The sequence below is a fragment of the Melopsittacus undulatus genome, chromosome 1 (genome assembly GCF_012275295.1).
Source record: "Melopsittacus undulatus isolate bMelUnd1 chromosome 1, bMelUnd1.mat.Z, whole genome shotgun sequence".
In the NCBI taxonomy this organism is placed as follows: Eukaryota; Metazoa; Chordata; class Aves; order Psittaciformes; family Psittaculidae; genus Melopsittacus; species Melopsittacus undulatus.
In genome coordinates this window covers 154,801,479-154,817,155 of record NC_047527.1, presented here as the reverse complement: position 1 = coordinate 154,817,155, position 15,677 = coordinate 154,801,479, and the positions used below count along the sequence as shown (strand labels likewise).

Genomic DNA, 15,677 nt, shown 5'->3' with positions numbered 1-15,677 from the left:
TCCCAGAACAAGGAGGAACAGCAAACACGTTGGTGGCGTGTGTGTAAGTTTTGTTTGTGGGTAGTAGAAGTGATAGGGATCCTTAGTCCTTTTTTTCTTTCATTTGATGGCTTTCTTGTAGAAGGGACTCTTCATTAGGGTCTGTAGTGGTATAGGACAAGAGGTGGTGGGTTTAAACTTAAATAGGGAAGTTCAGGTTAGCTATAAGGGAAAGTTCTTCCCTGTGAGGATGGTGAGACAGTGGAGCAGGCTGCCCAAGGAAGTGGTGAATGCTCCATCCCTGTCAGTGTTCAGGGTCAGGTTGGACAGAGCCTTGGGTGCCATGGCCTAGTGTGAGGTGTCCCTGCCCATGGCAGGGGGGGTTGAACTAGATGGGCTTTAAGGTCCTTTCTAACCCTAACCATTCTATGGATCTAAGATGGCAGAGGACAAAGTGAGTTCCTAGAACAGGACCAGTTTTGGATAGTCAGCAATTTTGGGCAGCAGTGTTTTGGTTGATTTTTTTCCTTTTTAATGGATTAACATAGCAGCAAGAGTGTTTTAGTTTGAGCCCAAATAATTTTTTTGGTAGCTTATATGGATTAAGTGATACATATGTTCTCTATGGGGAACCAGAGTCCATTGCATCTGTTAGAGCGGAACCTTGGCCAGGGTTGCAGGACAGTCCCGTAGGCTCTGTGGAGAGCGTGCTAGTGAATGGAGGCAGAGAGCCATCTATTACTTATGGTAACCTATAAATAAAGAATGTGCAATTTGAGAGAGGAATCAGTGTCAGATTGGGCTCTTTAAATTTACATTTAGAGATGTGAAAAAGAGCATAAAAAGTGTATAGGTGTTTTTATAAATGGTGAAATAACATGTCCTAATGCCAGAAACTGAAGAGGTGCTCCTAATAATAGGCATCCACCCCCCAAAACGAACGGAATGGGATGTGAGACAGATTCAGGTGACTCTGCAGAAGATGGCACAGTGTTCTGTACGATGGCATAATCAATGCCTGAAGGAAGAATAAATATTTGAGGCTGGCAATGGTTGTGACTCATAGTATATATTTTTCTCTTCCTTGTTTTTGTGTTCTTACCATGAGAGAGAATGTTTGCTCAAAGCAGGGATGAAAATCAGTTGGGGAAAACAGTAACAGAGGGAAAGAAAGGTATGGAAGTAGAATACCCAGTGAATAACTATTCCTGATGGAAATCTCTGTCAAGGTGGCCAAACTGTGACCTTGTAGTAATAAGGGCTGTGCCTTTTCCTTGTGTCACACCAGTTCTTAGCATACTGCTTCCATTCCTTCTCATCCTGCACATCAGGGCAGTCCTGTAAGTCTTTACCACCAGGTGTATGCCAGAAGGGCACAATCTTTTAAGTAAAATACCCAACTCACTTGCTTACAGCTCTAGAAACAAGTGCATTTCTATCCTGGGAATGGAGAGAGACCCTGTTACGTTATGTGCTTAAACAGCTTTCCTTGACTAATAACTTTCAAAACTGTGGATTCCCTGTTCCCTTTCTGTTCTTCTTTTGTATTAGTACACTTTCTTTCACCTCCTCTTCTCCTCTGAGCAAAGGCAATGTGCATGTAAGGAGATTCAGATCCTGGCAAATCAATGTAGCTCACTGGTTGGCTGGTTTTTATTGTTTGGGGTATGTTCAGTGGTACACCAGAAACTATTTCTCAGCACTTTCAGGTCTTGTGTTTCATAGGAGGGTTTTCTGTTTGCTTTCCATATAAAAAGCTAGGTTCTGATAAACTGATTGTCCCTTTGTGTAGTTACTGGGTAAGGTTGTACTCACGGTGGTTTGGTTTTACACCCCACCGCAGAAATCAATTCCTGAGTTTCAGGTTTCATGAGGAAGGAATCACCACAGGGAATAAACAAAAATGAAATGAGAAATCAGAGGGGTTCCCAGCAAGCCTCTGATTCCCGGTTGCTGCCTTGTCCTGCTAATCCCAATGATACCTTCCCTAAGCACACACGTGTTCCCAGAGAGGGGTATTTCTGCTGGCAGAATTACAAATCCCAGCCTGGTTTGGGTTGGAAGGGACCTTAAAGCTCCTCCAGCTCCAACCCCTGCCACGGGCAGGGACCCCTTCCACTGGAGCAGCTGCTCCAAGCCCCTGTGTCCAACCTGGCCTTGAGCACTGCCAGGGATGGGGCAGCCACAGCTGCTCTGGGCACCCTGTGCCAGCCACCTCAGCACCCTCACAGGGAACAGCTTCTACCTGAGAGCTCAGCTCAGTCTTCCCTGTTCTGGGAGGTTCAAGCCATTCCCCTTGGCCTGTCCCTGCAGGCCCCTGTAAAAGTGGCAGCAGAATGAAACTTGCCATCTGCCTTTGGAAGTAATGAATTGGAGGTGAGAAACTTGGAAAAGCACAGGAATGTCTGCAGCAGATAGCACAGTAACAAGTAAATGGTTCGGTCATGGGGTGGCTCTGATTTTAGCACAGCTAACCGGTTGAGCAGAATGGTTTATGAATGTGACAAAAGGGTTTGAACTCAACTACTCATTTCTCGTAAAAGCAGCTTGATGGAAAAGGTAGCCCCGTAGGCATGAGGGCTTCTGCTTTACAGCACAGCAGGTCCCTTAGCGTGCCATTATCGCTGTTAATGATTATAGTGCTTAATTATGCAGAAGAAAACATTCTCTTGAAAAGGCTTCAAGAATACACTGCACAGACTGCGGTCATCCTCTTGAGCCTGAATTCCTGTATCATGTTTAAAGAACCCTCGAGAGTAGGAAAAGAAGTGGTCAGGAAATGTCTTCTGCAGAATTAGTCTGTCCCATGAAGTCCAGGAAAAAGCTCAGTTTGTGACTGCAAACATGAGAAATGAAAACCCCACAGAACTTCCCCTACATGGAGGATGGCAAATGCAAGTGATCTCTTCCATAGGGAAAGGGCAGTATAGATTTCCACCAAGCATCTGTGAAGACAGCTGCCCATACTGCCTGAAAGATGTTACATATCCTGTTTTGACAATAGGTACTTGAGCATCCCGTAATTCCTCTATCATGGCTCCAGCACTTAAGTGCTGGAGCGTGAGGAGAGTTATTGTGCTGCCTCTTCCAGTTGTTGTTTTGCTGCTCTGCACCAAAGGTTTCAATGTCTTCCTCTTGAAGATCTATAAAAAGACATTGTTTCTATAAATAATCACTTTATTTAGGATGGAGGTGGGAGAACATGCCAGGGAATGATCCCCATTGCTGTCCCGGGAACACTGTGATTGCAGGCGAGCAAAGAACTGGTTTTGTGGGCTACAGTCTGGCTTTTGCTACTCATGTATTCAAAGGCTCAAGTAATTTCCTCTTAGCTATTACAAAGAATTAAGCATCTGGGTGTCTGTGCTGAGCTGTAATGCATCTGGGAGGGCAGTGTAGGAACTCGCTGCTCAACTTTTCCAACATAAGTACTTAAAAAGGAAATCAAATAACTTGGAAGCACAGACTTCTGCTCCTGCCACTCCCCAGCTGAGCCTGTAAAGCCTGGCTCAAAGCCCCTCCTCTGCATTGATTCAGCCAGGTTTGTGCATGGAAAGGAATCATGACACACTTTTGATAACTGAGATAATGTTAAGCTTATCAGCAGAATTGTTTCCCGCATGTTCATGAAGCACAATGGGTGAGGAACACAGCAATGGCAGGAGAGAGGCGTGTGCCCAGCTGGATTCACATCCATGGGCTGGTTCAGAGCACAGCCAAGCTCATGGGGGGGCTGATACCTTATGGGGGAAATGATACCTTCGGTTTGAAAACCTTTCCAGTCCTGCCAAGTATCTTTTGGCTGCTACATAACCCCAGGGGTGCCTGAATGGCAGAGACCCTGGTGCTTTGCTTTCATGCTCTTAGATGAGCAGTGGTGCCTCTCTGCAGACCCAGATTACCTCCATTTGATGCATGCAGAGTGGACTTGTACAACTTGGTTTCTAGTCTTTTGTGTAGTTGAGCTTGAAAAATGGGCTCTCCTCATCTGATCTCCTCTGAGAAGCTCAGTCCCAGAGGTTTCCATTATAAGCATATATGAATGTAGTTCTTCAGCTCAAACTTCATTGTAGAATTATGTACAAGAGGAAGAAGCAAAAAACCTTTTCCAACATCAGTGTATGGTTATGGCTGAGACTGAACCTGATTCCCTGGAAGGGGGCTGTTCTCCTTTGGAAACACAATTCTCTGTGTGTGCAGCCCCATCTGCCTACCCAGTTTTATTTGCCTTTATGTAATATCTGTACTTGAACAGCACAAGAAATAACTATTATGCAGTCTTTAATGAAGTCTTCCTAGAAGGGTCTAGTTGAATGGGCATGTGAAAAATGTTATATCTTAACATAGGGCCACCTTGGTTCTCCTTTACGGTATTGACAGGGTTCCTCTGAATGTAGTTTGTGAGTGCATCCTCCACACTACAGCTCTCACACTCAAACCACAAGGCTCTTTCACCATGACGATGTCAAATCTTTACTATATGACACCCAACCATAGCTGAAATGATGAGGAATTGAAAGAAGCTTTATCTCCATCTCCCGTATTCATTGAAGGTGCTCCCTCTAGAGTCAAAGGTAAAGGACCTGTGTAGATGTGACACCTGGAAGTGGGATATTGATTCTCTTGTGCTCTTTCCTCTTGGTTAAGGGGAACCAAAATCACCTTTGCTTTGATGAAGTGAGTTGCTGTTTACCTTTACGTTTGGCCTGAAAGCTGCTGTGGCAATTAACAGGCAGTTGCTTTGAGTGCCTTTTGTTACAGCACCGAGATGTACCATGCCATAACAACAGGCTCACCCCGGCAGCTCTGCCTCACTGTTCCTTCTCTTCTCGCCCTTCTTAAAGCCTCTGCTCTGACACCAGGTCTGCAATGAGAGCTTCCTCCAGAGAGGAATCACTGGCTAATTAGAAATGTGCAATTGATTAAGCCTTGAGACGTTGTTTTCCTGCATCACATTTGGTTTCCCTTAAGGTTTAGGAGTAGCACACCCTCTTTTCGAGCAGAAGATGCTCACCCAAATGCCAGCACCCTTCCTCTTGTGTAGTGCTGGCAGCCTTAGTGTTGGAGTGGAGCCAGGCACGCTACGGGGGCTTCCTGCCCTGGGGAGAGCTCAGCAGCCATGCGTGAAGCCCCTCAAGGGTGGGATACGGTCCAGGCAGCATCTCCGGAGGTGGCACCGAGGAAACCTCATTCCAGCCAAGCAAGCAGCTGTGGAGGGGAATAGAAAAGGGTCTGAGGGGACAACGTTCTGTTTGCAGCACTTGCACTGAGCTCTTGCATTGTTACTGATCTCCAAGTGCTGTCCACGGGGGTGGGTCGGCTGCAGTGTGTCCCACCTCCTCTGCGAGCCTTGGGGAGGGCAGGGAGCACAGCCTGTCTGTGTCTTACCCCTGCCTTATCTTGCAGGGTTTCTTCCAAGCCCTACAAAGCTGATCTCTTTAATTTTTTCCCTTTTCCCTTTCCTCTCTCCAGTTTTGTATGGAGCTGAACCAGCCGACGCTGCCAAACATCCGCAAGTGGAAGGGCCCCAGAGGATGTTGGAAGGGTGTTGTTTCCGAGAAGCCCTCAGGCCAACTACACAAGGTACATTAATCCCCAGGTCTGAACTTTGCTCCTTTTTCCTCTCTGACCAAGGACATATTTTGGATGTTTAAGGTAAAACATTGTGCAAATCTGTTTTGGCAAGGTTTGCACCGCTTGTGTTTTAAGCTGGCTGTTCCTAGAGCTTTCGATTCATCCGTGTGGAGGAATTGTTCTTCTCAGCCTGTGGCACACTTGTAAGGGGGAAAGTGTGTGCTGGTGGGTGAAAATGGTGCACAGACAGAGAAGGAAGGCTACACATTTGGACAAAGAAAGAGCCCCTGGCAGTCTGCACTGTGCTTCTCCCTGCAGCATCTTCTGCTGTGGGAATATACCTATGTACTGCAGTGAGGTACTCATTTATAAGGTGGTGACAGCTGCACCTGCTACCCATGTTCAAGGTATAGCTACACTGGGTGCACCACTAACGGTGCCCAAAAGCAGCCTTTCCCAAGGGAAAATCTCTATTCCTTTCCTTTGAGGATGCTAATGAGTTTTCAGGCAAGGTCCTTCTGGGGCTGGAGCCTGTTGCTGCCGAATGGGATCATTCTCATGGTGCAGTTATTGCAGTGTGGATGTTGTTGTGGGGTGGAAGCAGGCACCAAGACCTGTCACATAGGTCAGCAGTGCATGGGGTTGTCTTCATCTGTTCTGAACACTGGCGTTAGTAAATACATAGCCACGGTTGTATCCCGTAATCGCCCTACTTTGAATTCATGTTTCCTTAGTTTGGCTTTTCCAAACCAGGTTGTGCCACTGGTCGCTGGTTTTGGACTGATGTTGTGGGGGGTGCACTTCCTATCATTGCCCTTTGGAGGAAACCCAAAAATGGGGGGAAAAAATCCCAAACAAAACCCTAACCCAAAGCCACCACCTGAGCAGTGCAAGGATTGGGCTCTGCCTACCACTAGGAGAGTTTGGAGGGTCTGAGTGTGTCCAAGGTTTACCACAGCTCACACTTAACTCCGATGCAGAGTGCAGGTTCCCTTCAACACATCTTTATTCCTGGCTGGAGTTTTCCTTTGGGATCTCTTGTTAGGCCCAGTTATTAAAGCACTGGATTTAAGAGCTGTGCACATTTGTCCAAGTTGTTCCCTCTGCTTTTTCTTTTTTCCAAGAACTGTTGGTAATTGTCTCACAGTTTCCATGTGAATTCCAGAGCCTTCAGTCCGTTCTTTCTTGAGCTCTGCTTCCAAAGATAACAGTGAAAGCTTTGACCACTGCCTGAGTGAACAAACCCCATCGTCTGCCTTGTTTTACTGGTAGGGGTGTAAGAAAGAATTACGTGAGAAGTCAGTGGCCAAGCTCAGAACAGAAATGTTCTCCGCTGTCTCTTCCTTTGGCTGCTCTAACAGAGATCCAGGCTGTGCTGCAGGTGGGGCTTGTTCCACTCAGGGGAAGCCTCTTCTACCCCTTGGGTTAGCTGATGAGTCCCTGCAGTTGGAACACTGCATACACGGGTGCAGTGCAGGAATAGTGTAGCCCTGAGAGAGTGCAAGGCTGGTATCAGGACACTCCATGGGGTTTGCTTCCTCGTGCCTTCAACCACAGACTGCCTTTGACCACCGTGTTGATGTGAAATCTGGAGCCAGGAAACAGCAAAGAGCAATGGTCAGCAGCTTTATTCTTCCCCATCTTTTCCTATAGCAGTTTCAGACTTCAGATTTGTGACTGGTGCAGTAGTGTCAGTGTTCTAGAGGTGATTTCAGGCACCTTAATACTTTCCTTCAAGGCTCATGGGAAGTCAGCAGAGCAGGTAACACTTGTTTATTGCAGCTGAAAAGGAAAAGAATCCTCTTTGTGCTGGATTTAACTGTGATTAACTGGGGGAAGTGGCTTTGAATGATACCAAGGAAGATGGTGTCTGGGTGATAGGAGGAGAGGCTGACAGGCTTTGCTTTAGCTACCGCTGCTGCTGTAAGCAGGGTGGGATGCCAGCTTCATATCCTGAAGTTATCAAAACCAAAACCCCATGCAGGATGATAGAAAGAGCTGTAAGGATTGGAGAGCTGGAAAAGAGACAGAGCAGATTGACAGAGCTGAGAGGTCTAGATCAGATCACACACCAAGAGACTGAAGGAGCCCGGATGCTTTCAGTTTGTGGGTGGCAGAAGCCTGTGCAATGGCATATGGCATGGGGAGAAGGAACAACTGCACACAGCATCATCTTCCAAAGCCCCAGCAGCCACCCAGAGAGGCCATGAGGCACTGAGCTCAGGCTTACACAAACAGTTTGGTTTTACCTTCTTACTACTCGCTTTTTTCACTCTCTTTTTTGGTTGTAATTCCAGGGAGTTGAATATTCCGGCTTCCTCTGGGATACTACAGCTGGCATCGAACTGAAAGATGCCTCATCTCAGGAGAGTCCACAGACTAATGGCAATGGCAAGCACTCGTACCCTCACCCTTATCTCGCACATTTCAAGGTAACTGCTGTTGTGCCAAGGGACCCTTGCTCAGCATTGGTTAAAGTGTTTGGGAAGGGTGGGCAGAGACACGGTCTTCTAAGAGATAAAAACCTGTGTGAGGCTCTAACTCATCATTTCAGCACTGTCTCATGGCTTGGTTATAGAAAGGTGGAGGGGATAAGTGTAGGCAGGATGGAGATAGATATAGATATATAGATATGTAAGTACAGAAAGCACAGTGCTCCAGAGAGGCTCAGGCTTATGTTGCTGGCATACTGCAGAGTTTCCATTTTAAAGCTGGTTCAGTAGGCTGAGCCCATCTAAAAGAACATTGTGCATTTGGGAAGTTGTTCCCATACATCTGCTCTGGCTTTGAGCTGAAAATGTGTACATTTAAGTTAAATATTAGACAGAAGCTGTTCCCTGTGAGGGTGCTGAGGCGCTGGCACAGGGTGCCCAGAGAAGCTGTGGCTGCCCCATCCCTGGCAGTGCTCAAGGCCAGGTTGGACACAGGGGCTTGGAGCAGCTGCTCCAGTGGAAGGGGTTGGAGCTGGAGGAGCTTTAAGGTCCCTTCCAACCCAAACCAGGCTGGGATTCCATGATTCTATATGCTTGAGTGAATATCTAAGTAGAGAGAGCCCATCTCCACATAGGCTGTGATGGAGGGATCCTGTTTAGGGAAGTTGACATCTCTGGTAATGCTTTGTGAGAAACATTACTAAAATAGTTATTAGTAAATAAATAATTATTAATAATATTAATTAATAATGTTAATGGGTCAATATTAGGAGTAAGTATTACTCATGCCAGGTCAGTCCCTGAAGGTAAGCAGAAGATTGCATAGAGCCAACAGCTGCTTTCAAGGTACATTAAGCTTCTTGGTTAGTCTCTGTGGCAGACCAGGGCTAATCATGAGCAGTAATTAGCCCATGTAATGACCACAGCATTATTTGTAGCTTATTAACAGCTGGGTTTGCATCAGCTGACTCCCATAAGCAGCTGGCTTCTTTCTGCAGCCGTGGTGGAGAGAAGCTGTTTGCCCATCTCATGCAAACCAGTTTCTCCAGAGATGGGAGGGGGTCACGTTAGTGCAAACAAAGCTGCAAAACACCTTCCCCCTCGTCCTCCCGAGGCCAAGGCAAACCAAACCCACCACATACATCGCCACGGTTGTCCTGTCACCCAAGAGCACTGGGAACAGGCGCGTGCCTCGGCTCTGTGACCTCCCTAACCCTAACCCTGCGTGCACGGCACTGATTTCTCCTCCTTCCTCCGCAGGTAGGGATGAACGACCTGACGCTGGTTAACCTTCACCTGGCCTTGCCGGCGGCCGACAGCACCGGGAGGAACCACGACAGCCACAAACTGGCAGCCTTTGCACAGACTCTGCAGGAGACACTGAAAGGTGGGGCCGGGCTCAGTCCTGCCGGCTCCCACGGGCATCCAAGGGGTTTGAATACATGAAGTGGAGCCTGCCTCAGCCTGAGCCTCACAAACAGCCCTGCAGTGCTCAGGGCCAGTGACGTGCTCTATGGTGAGGTGTCCCTGCCCATGGCAGGGCATGGAGCTGGATGAGCATACGGTCCTTTCCAACCCAAACCGGTCTGGGATACTCTGATCCTCAGCAGCCTCAGAGCAGCCAGTGTAGAACCACATCTGGAGAGGTGTGCCACTGTGTCCTCCCAGATGGATGCTCTGGGTCCTTGTGGGACAGTACAGTCTGTGGGAGGGACCTTGTGTCATTTCCAGTGTGATTTGTGGCCTGCAAAGGGCAGAGGAAGCACGAATGGTTTCGCTCTCTTTTCGTTGCATCTTAGCAAGCAGCAGCATGGTTTGAGGTATGTGGGTCTGGGAGTCAGACGCTGTCAATCTCGCTGCTCTCCAGCCTCAATTCCTGTCACACACCGCACAAAGCGGAACAGGTTTTGGTGTTGAACTTGCGCTCCCTCTCCCGGCTGCTCCTACAGCAACAGCCCCGGGCGAGGAGGTCCATCCCTGGGCGCCGGGAATGGCAGAGCAAGCCGGGAGCAAACAGCCAATGAAACAGCCTTTAAGCAGCATTTGTGCCACGAGTTCAGAGTCAAATCAGCTTTGTTACTCAGCATTTGTCTTTTCCCTCCTCCCATTTATCCTCCCTTCCTCTTGTACTTAAGCAATGGATGTCCGTTCCTCCCATTCATCCCTGCTCTTCCTGGTTTCTAGGAGAAAAAGATGTGATCATCCTGGGGGATTTTAACCAGGCCCCAGACACAAGCGACCATGACATACTGAGGAAGGAGAAGTTCCATCACCTGGTCCCTTCCAGCACCTTCACCAACATCAGCACAAAGAACCCACAAGGATCCAAGTCACTGGATAACATCTGGATCAGCCGGAGCTTGAAAAAGCTTTTCACAGGTACAGCTGCTTTTTAGGGAGGTCATGGAACCCTTAGCAAGTGATACGTGTCAGTCGTGGGCAACACCTTTGTCTGTGTGACTCTTTCCCATGCAGGCCATTGGGCTGTCGTGCGTGAAGGTCTCACAAACCCATGGATCCCTGATAACTGGTCCTGGGGTGGGGTGGCCTCAGACCACTGCCCCGTGCTCGCCGAGTTCTACCTGGAAAAGGACTGGAGCAGGAAGGAGGTGACGCGGAACGGGAACGGGGTGACGGTGGAACGCAATGACTCCCACGCTAAGCACGAACGATGACGTGAACTTGAGGGTGCCATCTGCTCCCCATGGAGCAGGCGGAGGCTGCCTCCCCTTCTCCTTCCTTCCCACTCTCCTCCCCGTGCCTGGGGAGCATCAGCACTTGATTTTGGTGGTCGGGTCTTTGTGCCCCCTCTGAACAGTTGTGGGGTGCCCCATGGCAGCGCTTTGGGGGACACAGAGGACATTCCCCACGCCTGGAGACTGGGATGAGAATTGTACAGGAAATAAAGTGTACTTTTAATACTGTGCAGGGTCTCTGCTGCAGCACAGCCGAGCAGGGCTTCATGGGGAGGTGAGGGGGGAAACTGTCTCTGTTCCTTGTCCTCTGGTCCTGCAACTGGCATCAGGGAGGAGATGTAAGCCTGGGTCTTAGCCCAGGAACTGGCTCTGCACTGGGGACAAAGCAGTGGTACATCAGCGGGAGGGTCTATAGACGGGCTCACATTCACGTCGTCTCTGCAAAGCCATGTGTTGTACAAACCTTTGCCCAATGATTGGCTTACAGGTGTTCAGTTTCCGCCTCTGGATCATCCTGAGCTGCATTGCTGTGTAAGTCCAGGCACCACAATGGGGAGTCTGAATACAGTGTATGGTCACTGTGCACATGGCAGGGATGGGGTCTGCTTCTAAGGAGCTTTCCTGCTGTGCATGCCCTGGGTGTGGAGGACTGTGGTCAGCAAGCTGCCGTGGGATGGAGCATCACACTTGCCACCCTCATAGAAGTTTTCAATAGCAGCAATCAATAAGCAGTGACCTGGAAGGGAAAAGTATAAGGAAAAACAATTTAGCACCTGCAAAAGTGACAGGTTGAGTGTGAGATGTGCTGAGCTGCCCAGTGCCTTCTGTTCCGGGCTGCAGGTGGCCACTCATGATGCTGCTGAGCAGAAAGAAAAGCTCTGGGGCACAGCCCATGGGACTACAAAGGGAAAACTACTGATGGCAGCACTGCCATACTGAAGGAGATGTGATTGAGAGGCTGAGAGCAAAACAGTGCCATATTCTTGCAGTGTTTTCTTGACTTTCTAACCTACTATCTCATTTCAGGTAACAAGAGCTGAATAAACTCAGGTGCAGACACACACAGCTGGAGATTTCAGACAGCTTTTCTGACTGACAAAACTAAGCCTGGATGAAGGTGAAATGGTCTGGGTGTGACTCTGAGACTGAGGGAGACAGCATTGACATTTCAAGGGGTTAAGTGAATGACTCAGAGTTACCAGACCAAATTACCTGCTCAGCATTCCCTGTGGGAAAGGGGAGGTGCAGGCGTTTGTCCCTGCTCACTAAGCCAGCCAGTGAGCTTAGCTCCAGCTTCCATTCTGGATCCTGGCTGCTGCTTTGTCCTTCTCCCTTACATATGAATGTTCGAAGGCTGAAATGACCTCAGCTCCAGAAACAAAACCCGTAAGGGCCAGATCAGATTTAACCTGCTGCAGGTGTGTGCAGGGTGATGGTCTGCAAAGAGCAGCACTCACTGCTGCAGGAGTTTGTTGTGGCTGATGAGCTGCCAATTAGCATAGGCTGATGGTGGGCAGAATGAGCAGAGCTTCATAACCCATGTCAGCTGTAGGGAGGGTCAATGGGGCTGCTGGGAGAAAAGGGGATTTCTGGAAAGGTGATTATTGGGTGACTAAGGAGCTGCCTTGGAGGAAGATGGGTCCTGTGTGGTCAGAGGAAGGAGGACAGAGGAGTTTGGTACCTACATGGAGGTCTGCCTTGCATGGAGCATCAGTACAAGGTATGTACCTGGTTACTTCATGGTGGGAATCAGCAGTGCCTCTATCTTGATGGTTTCACTAGGTTCAAAAAGCTTGCTTTGCCTTGTGTGTGTGACACCCTTGGAGGGTGATGAGGTGCTTGTAAGGATGGTGGATTCTGGAGTTCCCAAGAGCGTTGGTTCTGTTATGGTGGTTCAGAAGCTGAAGAGGTGGGAGCAAACCTGAACAGCAGCAGCAGCTAGGCCACCCAAGTGCTCAGGAGCTGCATTGCCCTGGCAGCACCAGGCAGGGGGCCCAGAAGCAGTGAATCTTCCCTGCAGGTTTTTAGGCTGAGTTATGACCTTTCTGAGCCTGCTGGAATGAAACCTTAAAGCAGTGCCCTGCTCAGCGAGGCTGAGGGGGGTACACCTGGTGTTTGGCCTCTCCTCTTTGCTCCCAGTGCAGGCTCTTAAAGCATTCACAGCCAAATTTACTCTTCTTTCCTATCTGTCCCAACCTGTTTGCTTCGGGGCAAAGCCTCTGCTTTATCCTGGGGGCTTTGTAGGAGGATTCATTTGGCAAGCATCTGTTTGGTCTCCTGGCTTTGCAGTGTCACTGCACCAAGCAGTGCTGCGAGCCAACTGAAAGTAAAGGGGTTTTGATACAGGAGGAACCATGAGAGATGCTCAACACCTCTGAGGGGCAGACACAGCTGAAGAACTGTGTTGGGGTTGAGCTTCTAAGAACCAGGCCTTGTGTTGAATGGATCTTGGTGTAGCAGTGGGGAAGCTTCATACAGGAGGTGCTCCAGTCCCCTGATCATCCTCGTGTCCCCCTCTGGGTTTGTTCCATCAGTTCCATGTCCAAGATCACTTGCAGTATGTGCCTGGCTGGGCACCTCGGCACTCTTGTATACACTCATGTGGGGGAACCTTAACCTGATGCTTTCAGCTGCAGGACTCTTCATGTTCCCAGTCATTTTGTGGTCATGCTGCTCTTCCCCTTTGCATGTGAGGTTTCCTCACCTGCTTTAAAGGGACCTTTCCCCCTGTCCTCATGCACCCAGGTGCTCCCTTGGGTCAGGAAGGTGCTGGGGGGAAACACTTGTGCTTCCTTCTGCCCTGTGCCTGGAGGGATGCATGGAAGCACATGTGGAGACCCAAAGGGTGGCAATACTGGTCAGCCGATACGCACCTTGGTTTTCCTTGCCGATCACCTCTGGCCTGGAGAGAGTAGGATGTCTGCCTGTAGCACCATGCTTTGCTTTATGCTTAGAAATAAGCCTGTCTCAGCTGTTGCTCCTTTCTGTCTGCAGGAGGAAAGTAGGGATGTAATGGGCAGGGCTGTAGGCTGGGAAGGTGTAAGCGGAGGTACTCAGCCATGTGCTTCAGAACAGAAGGAAGGAGGTTTCTTTTGCTCCTGGGACAGCCAAGGACCCATGAAGGAGCCTCAAAGGGTGGTGAGGGAGATGTGTGGGAGACTGCAAACATGCAGGAGCATGCCAGTGGACAGGCAGGAGCTGTGTTGGGGCTCCCAGAAGTGATGCACTTGTAGGACATAGCTGCAGCATGGAAGGCCCTAAGAAGGGTAGAGGAATGTCTGAGCAAGGATGCTGAGAATAACGTTATTATTATGGGATGTTCAAGTAGCCATAGAGCCAGTGCTCTCAAAAGAGAGTAACGCGCTCACACAACACAAGGTAACACTTCAATTCTCTCACCCCAACCACTCTTTCATTTATCTTTATTTGTAAGTTGTATAAAATGTATTTTAAAATTGGCCTGATGAAACAGGGAGGCTTTTCCACCACTGACCAGGGTTCTGTATAGGAATAACACCAAAGCAGTGAAATGTGGATACACAGCAAAGTAACTGCACCAAGCTGCTAGGAGGGGCTGTCAGCACGTCTTTGATACCATCATAGTGTAGTGACATGAGCTCATGTGCACTGTTGTCCATGTGCTTCATTACATAGCTTCAGTCCCATGACTGAGTAACCAGCCCCTTCCCAGGGGAAGAAGGAACTTCAGGAAAACTTACAAAAGCCACACTTCAAAACCTGGAATGCTTTTACCAAAGGGGAAGGACAAATCTGATGCCAAAAGGAGCTGACGGCTTCGTCTGTTGCTATGGTATTCCTTTGATACTGAGCAATTCCAGGCTCCAACCTTGCACAAGGCAAATCTAACCCTAGAATAACAAGGAAAAGAAGTTTAATGGCACCTATGGCTTTGAAGGAATGTGATGCAGGTTTTTGAGTAAAGCAAAAAGGTCTGTGGTAGTCTTTAGGGCTACGGAGTGGCAAGAGACTCAGCTGGCTGTTGGAGGACTGCAGGCATGGCGTTCTGTGGCACAGAAGGGTGACTAGCACAGCCTCCTGGTTTCAAGGACACGTTATGTACATACACTTAGATTATAATACATCACTACCAGGGAAGAGGGAAAAGCACCTTGCTTATGCAGAAGTCTCTGGAGGAAGGCAGGGATTGTTTCTGTAAGAAAGAGTTCAAAATGGTCCCTCTCCCAAAGGACTGTCCCTTTGGCACAGCCCTGGGGCAGCCAAGTCAGCCAGATTCTTCCATAGGGTAGCTCAAATGATCTCTGCCCCATTTACTCTAAAGGCATCTTCTGACTGCACTCTTTGACTCGACCTCAGCCATGTGTAGCTTTCTTGCTGCTCCTGGCCAAGGAGCCAAACCCTGGAGCCCATGGGTGCAGGACTGCAGATGGTTCTATAGCACTGCAGCCCCATGTGTGCTCAACACAGCTCTGTAAAGAGAAGCCATCAGTGATCCAGCTACACAGCCTGGAGGGGGGGAAGGAGGAAAGAAGGGCTTTTATTTCATACGGAGGCTGAAGTCTTCCAGCTCCTGAACAATACTGACAATACAAAATTAAGGCTACTGCAGTTCTTGGTCCCTGCCTCGAAAACAACCAAGTTTAGTAAATTTATGCTTGTTGAATGCATTTTCTTCTCTGAAGCAGCCAGGCAGCTGCTGCAACAGCACCTGCAATGCTACCAGAGAGGCAGCTGCTTTTATGGGATCATTCAAGAGCCTTCAGACCTCTTAGCCAACTGAGAGCTTTTACTCATATTTCCCTATGGATCAGAAAATGTGTTCTCAAGGCTTTGCTGTCATGGCTGGTAATGACCTGAGTGTAAAATAAGGTTAAAGGCTTACTCCATCCTGTTTCATTAAAGAACAGGATAAATGGGAAGGAGCTTGCTTTCATCTACTTGCCTTATCCAAGGCCAGGCTGTTACCAGTGTGCCAGGGCTGAGGGGGAAGAAATGGCAGACACCTTGTCCAAGCCTC

General features: G+C 48.7%; 1 protein-coding gene across 2 annotated transcripts in view; it reads left to right on the top strand.

Moving 5' to 3' along the window:
• EEPD1 (endonuclease/exonuclease/phosphatase family domain containing 1) overlaps nt 1–10,914 on the top strand; it is a 48,896-nt gene extending 37,982 nt beyond the window's left edge. For both annotated transcript variants that reach the window (XM_034070014.1, XM_005145076.3), the window contains 5 exons: nt 5,452–5,562; nt 7,851–7,985; nt 9,246–9,372; nt 10,170–10,364; nt 10,461–10,914. In XM_034070014.1, coding sequence (XP_033925905.1) covers nt 5,452–5,562; nt 7,851–7,985; nt 9,246–9,372; nt 10,170–10,364; nt 10,461–10,660 — 768 coding nt within the window. In that variant the 3' untranslated portion in view covers nt 10,661–10,914. The remainder of the gene's footprint in view (nt 1–5,451; nt 5,563–7,850; nt 7,986–9,245; nt 9,373–10,169; nt 10,365–10,460) is intronic.
• Nucleotides 10,915–15,677: the final 4,763 nt, after the last annotated feature.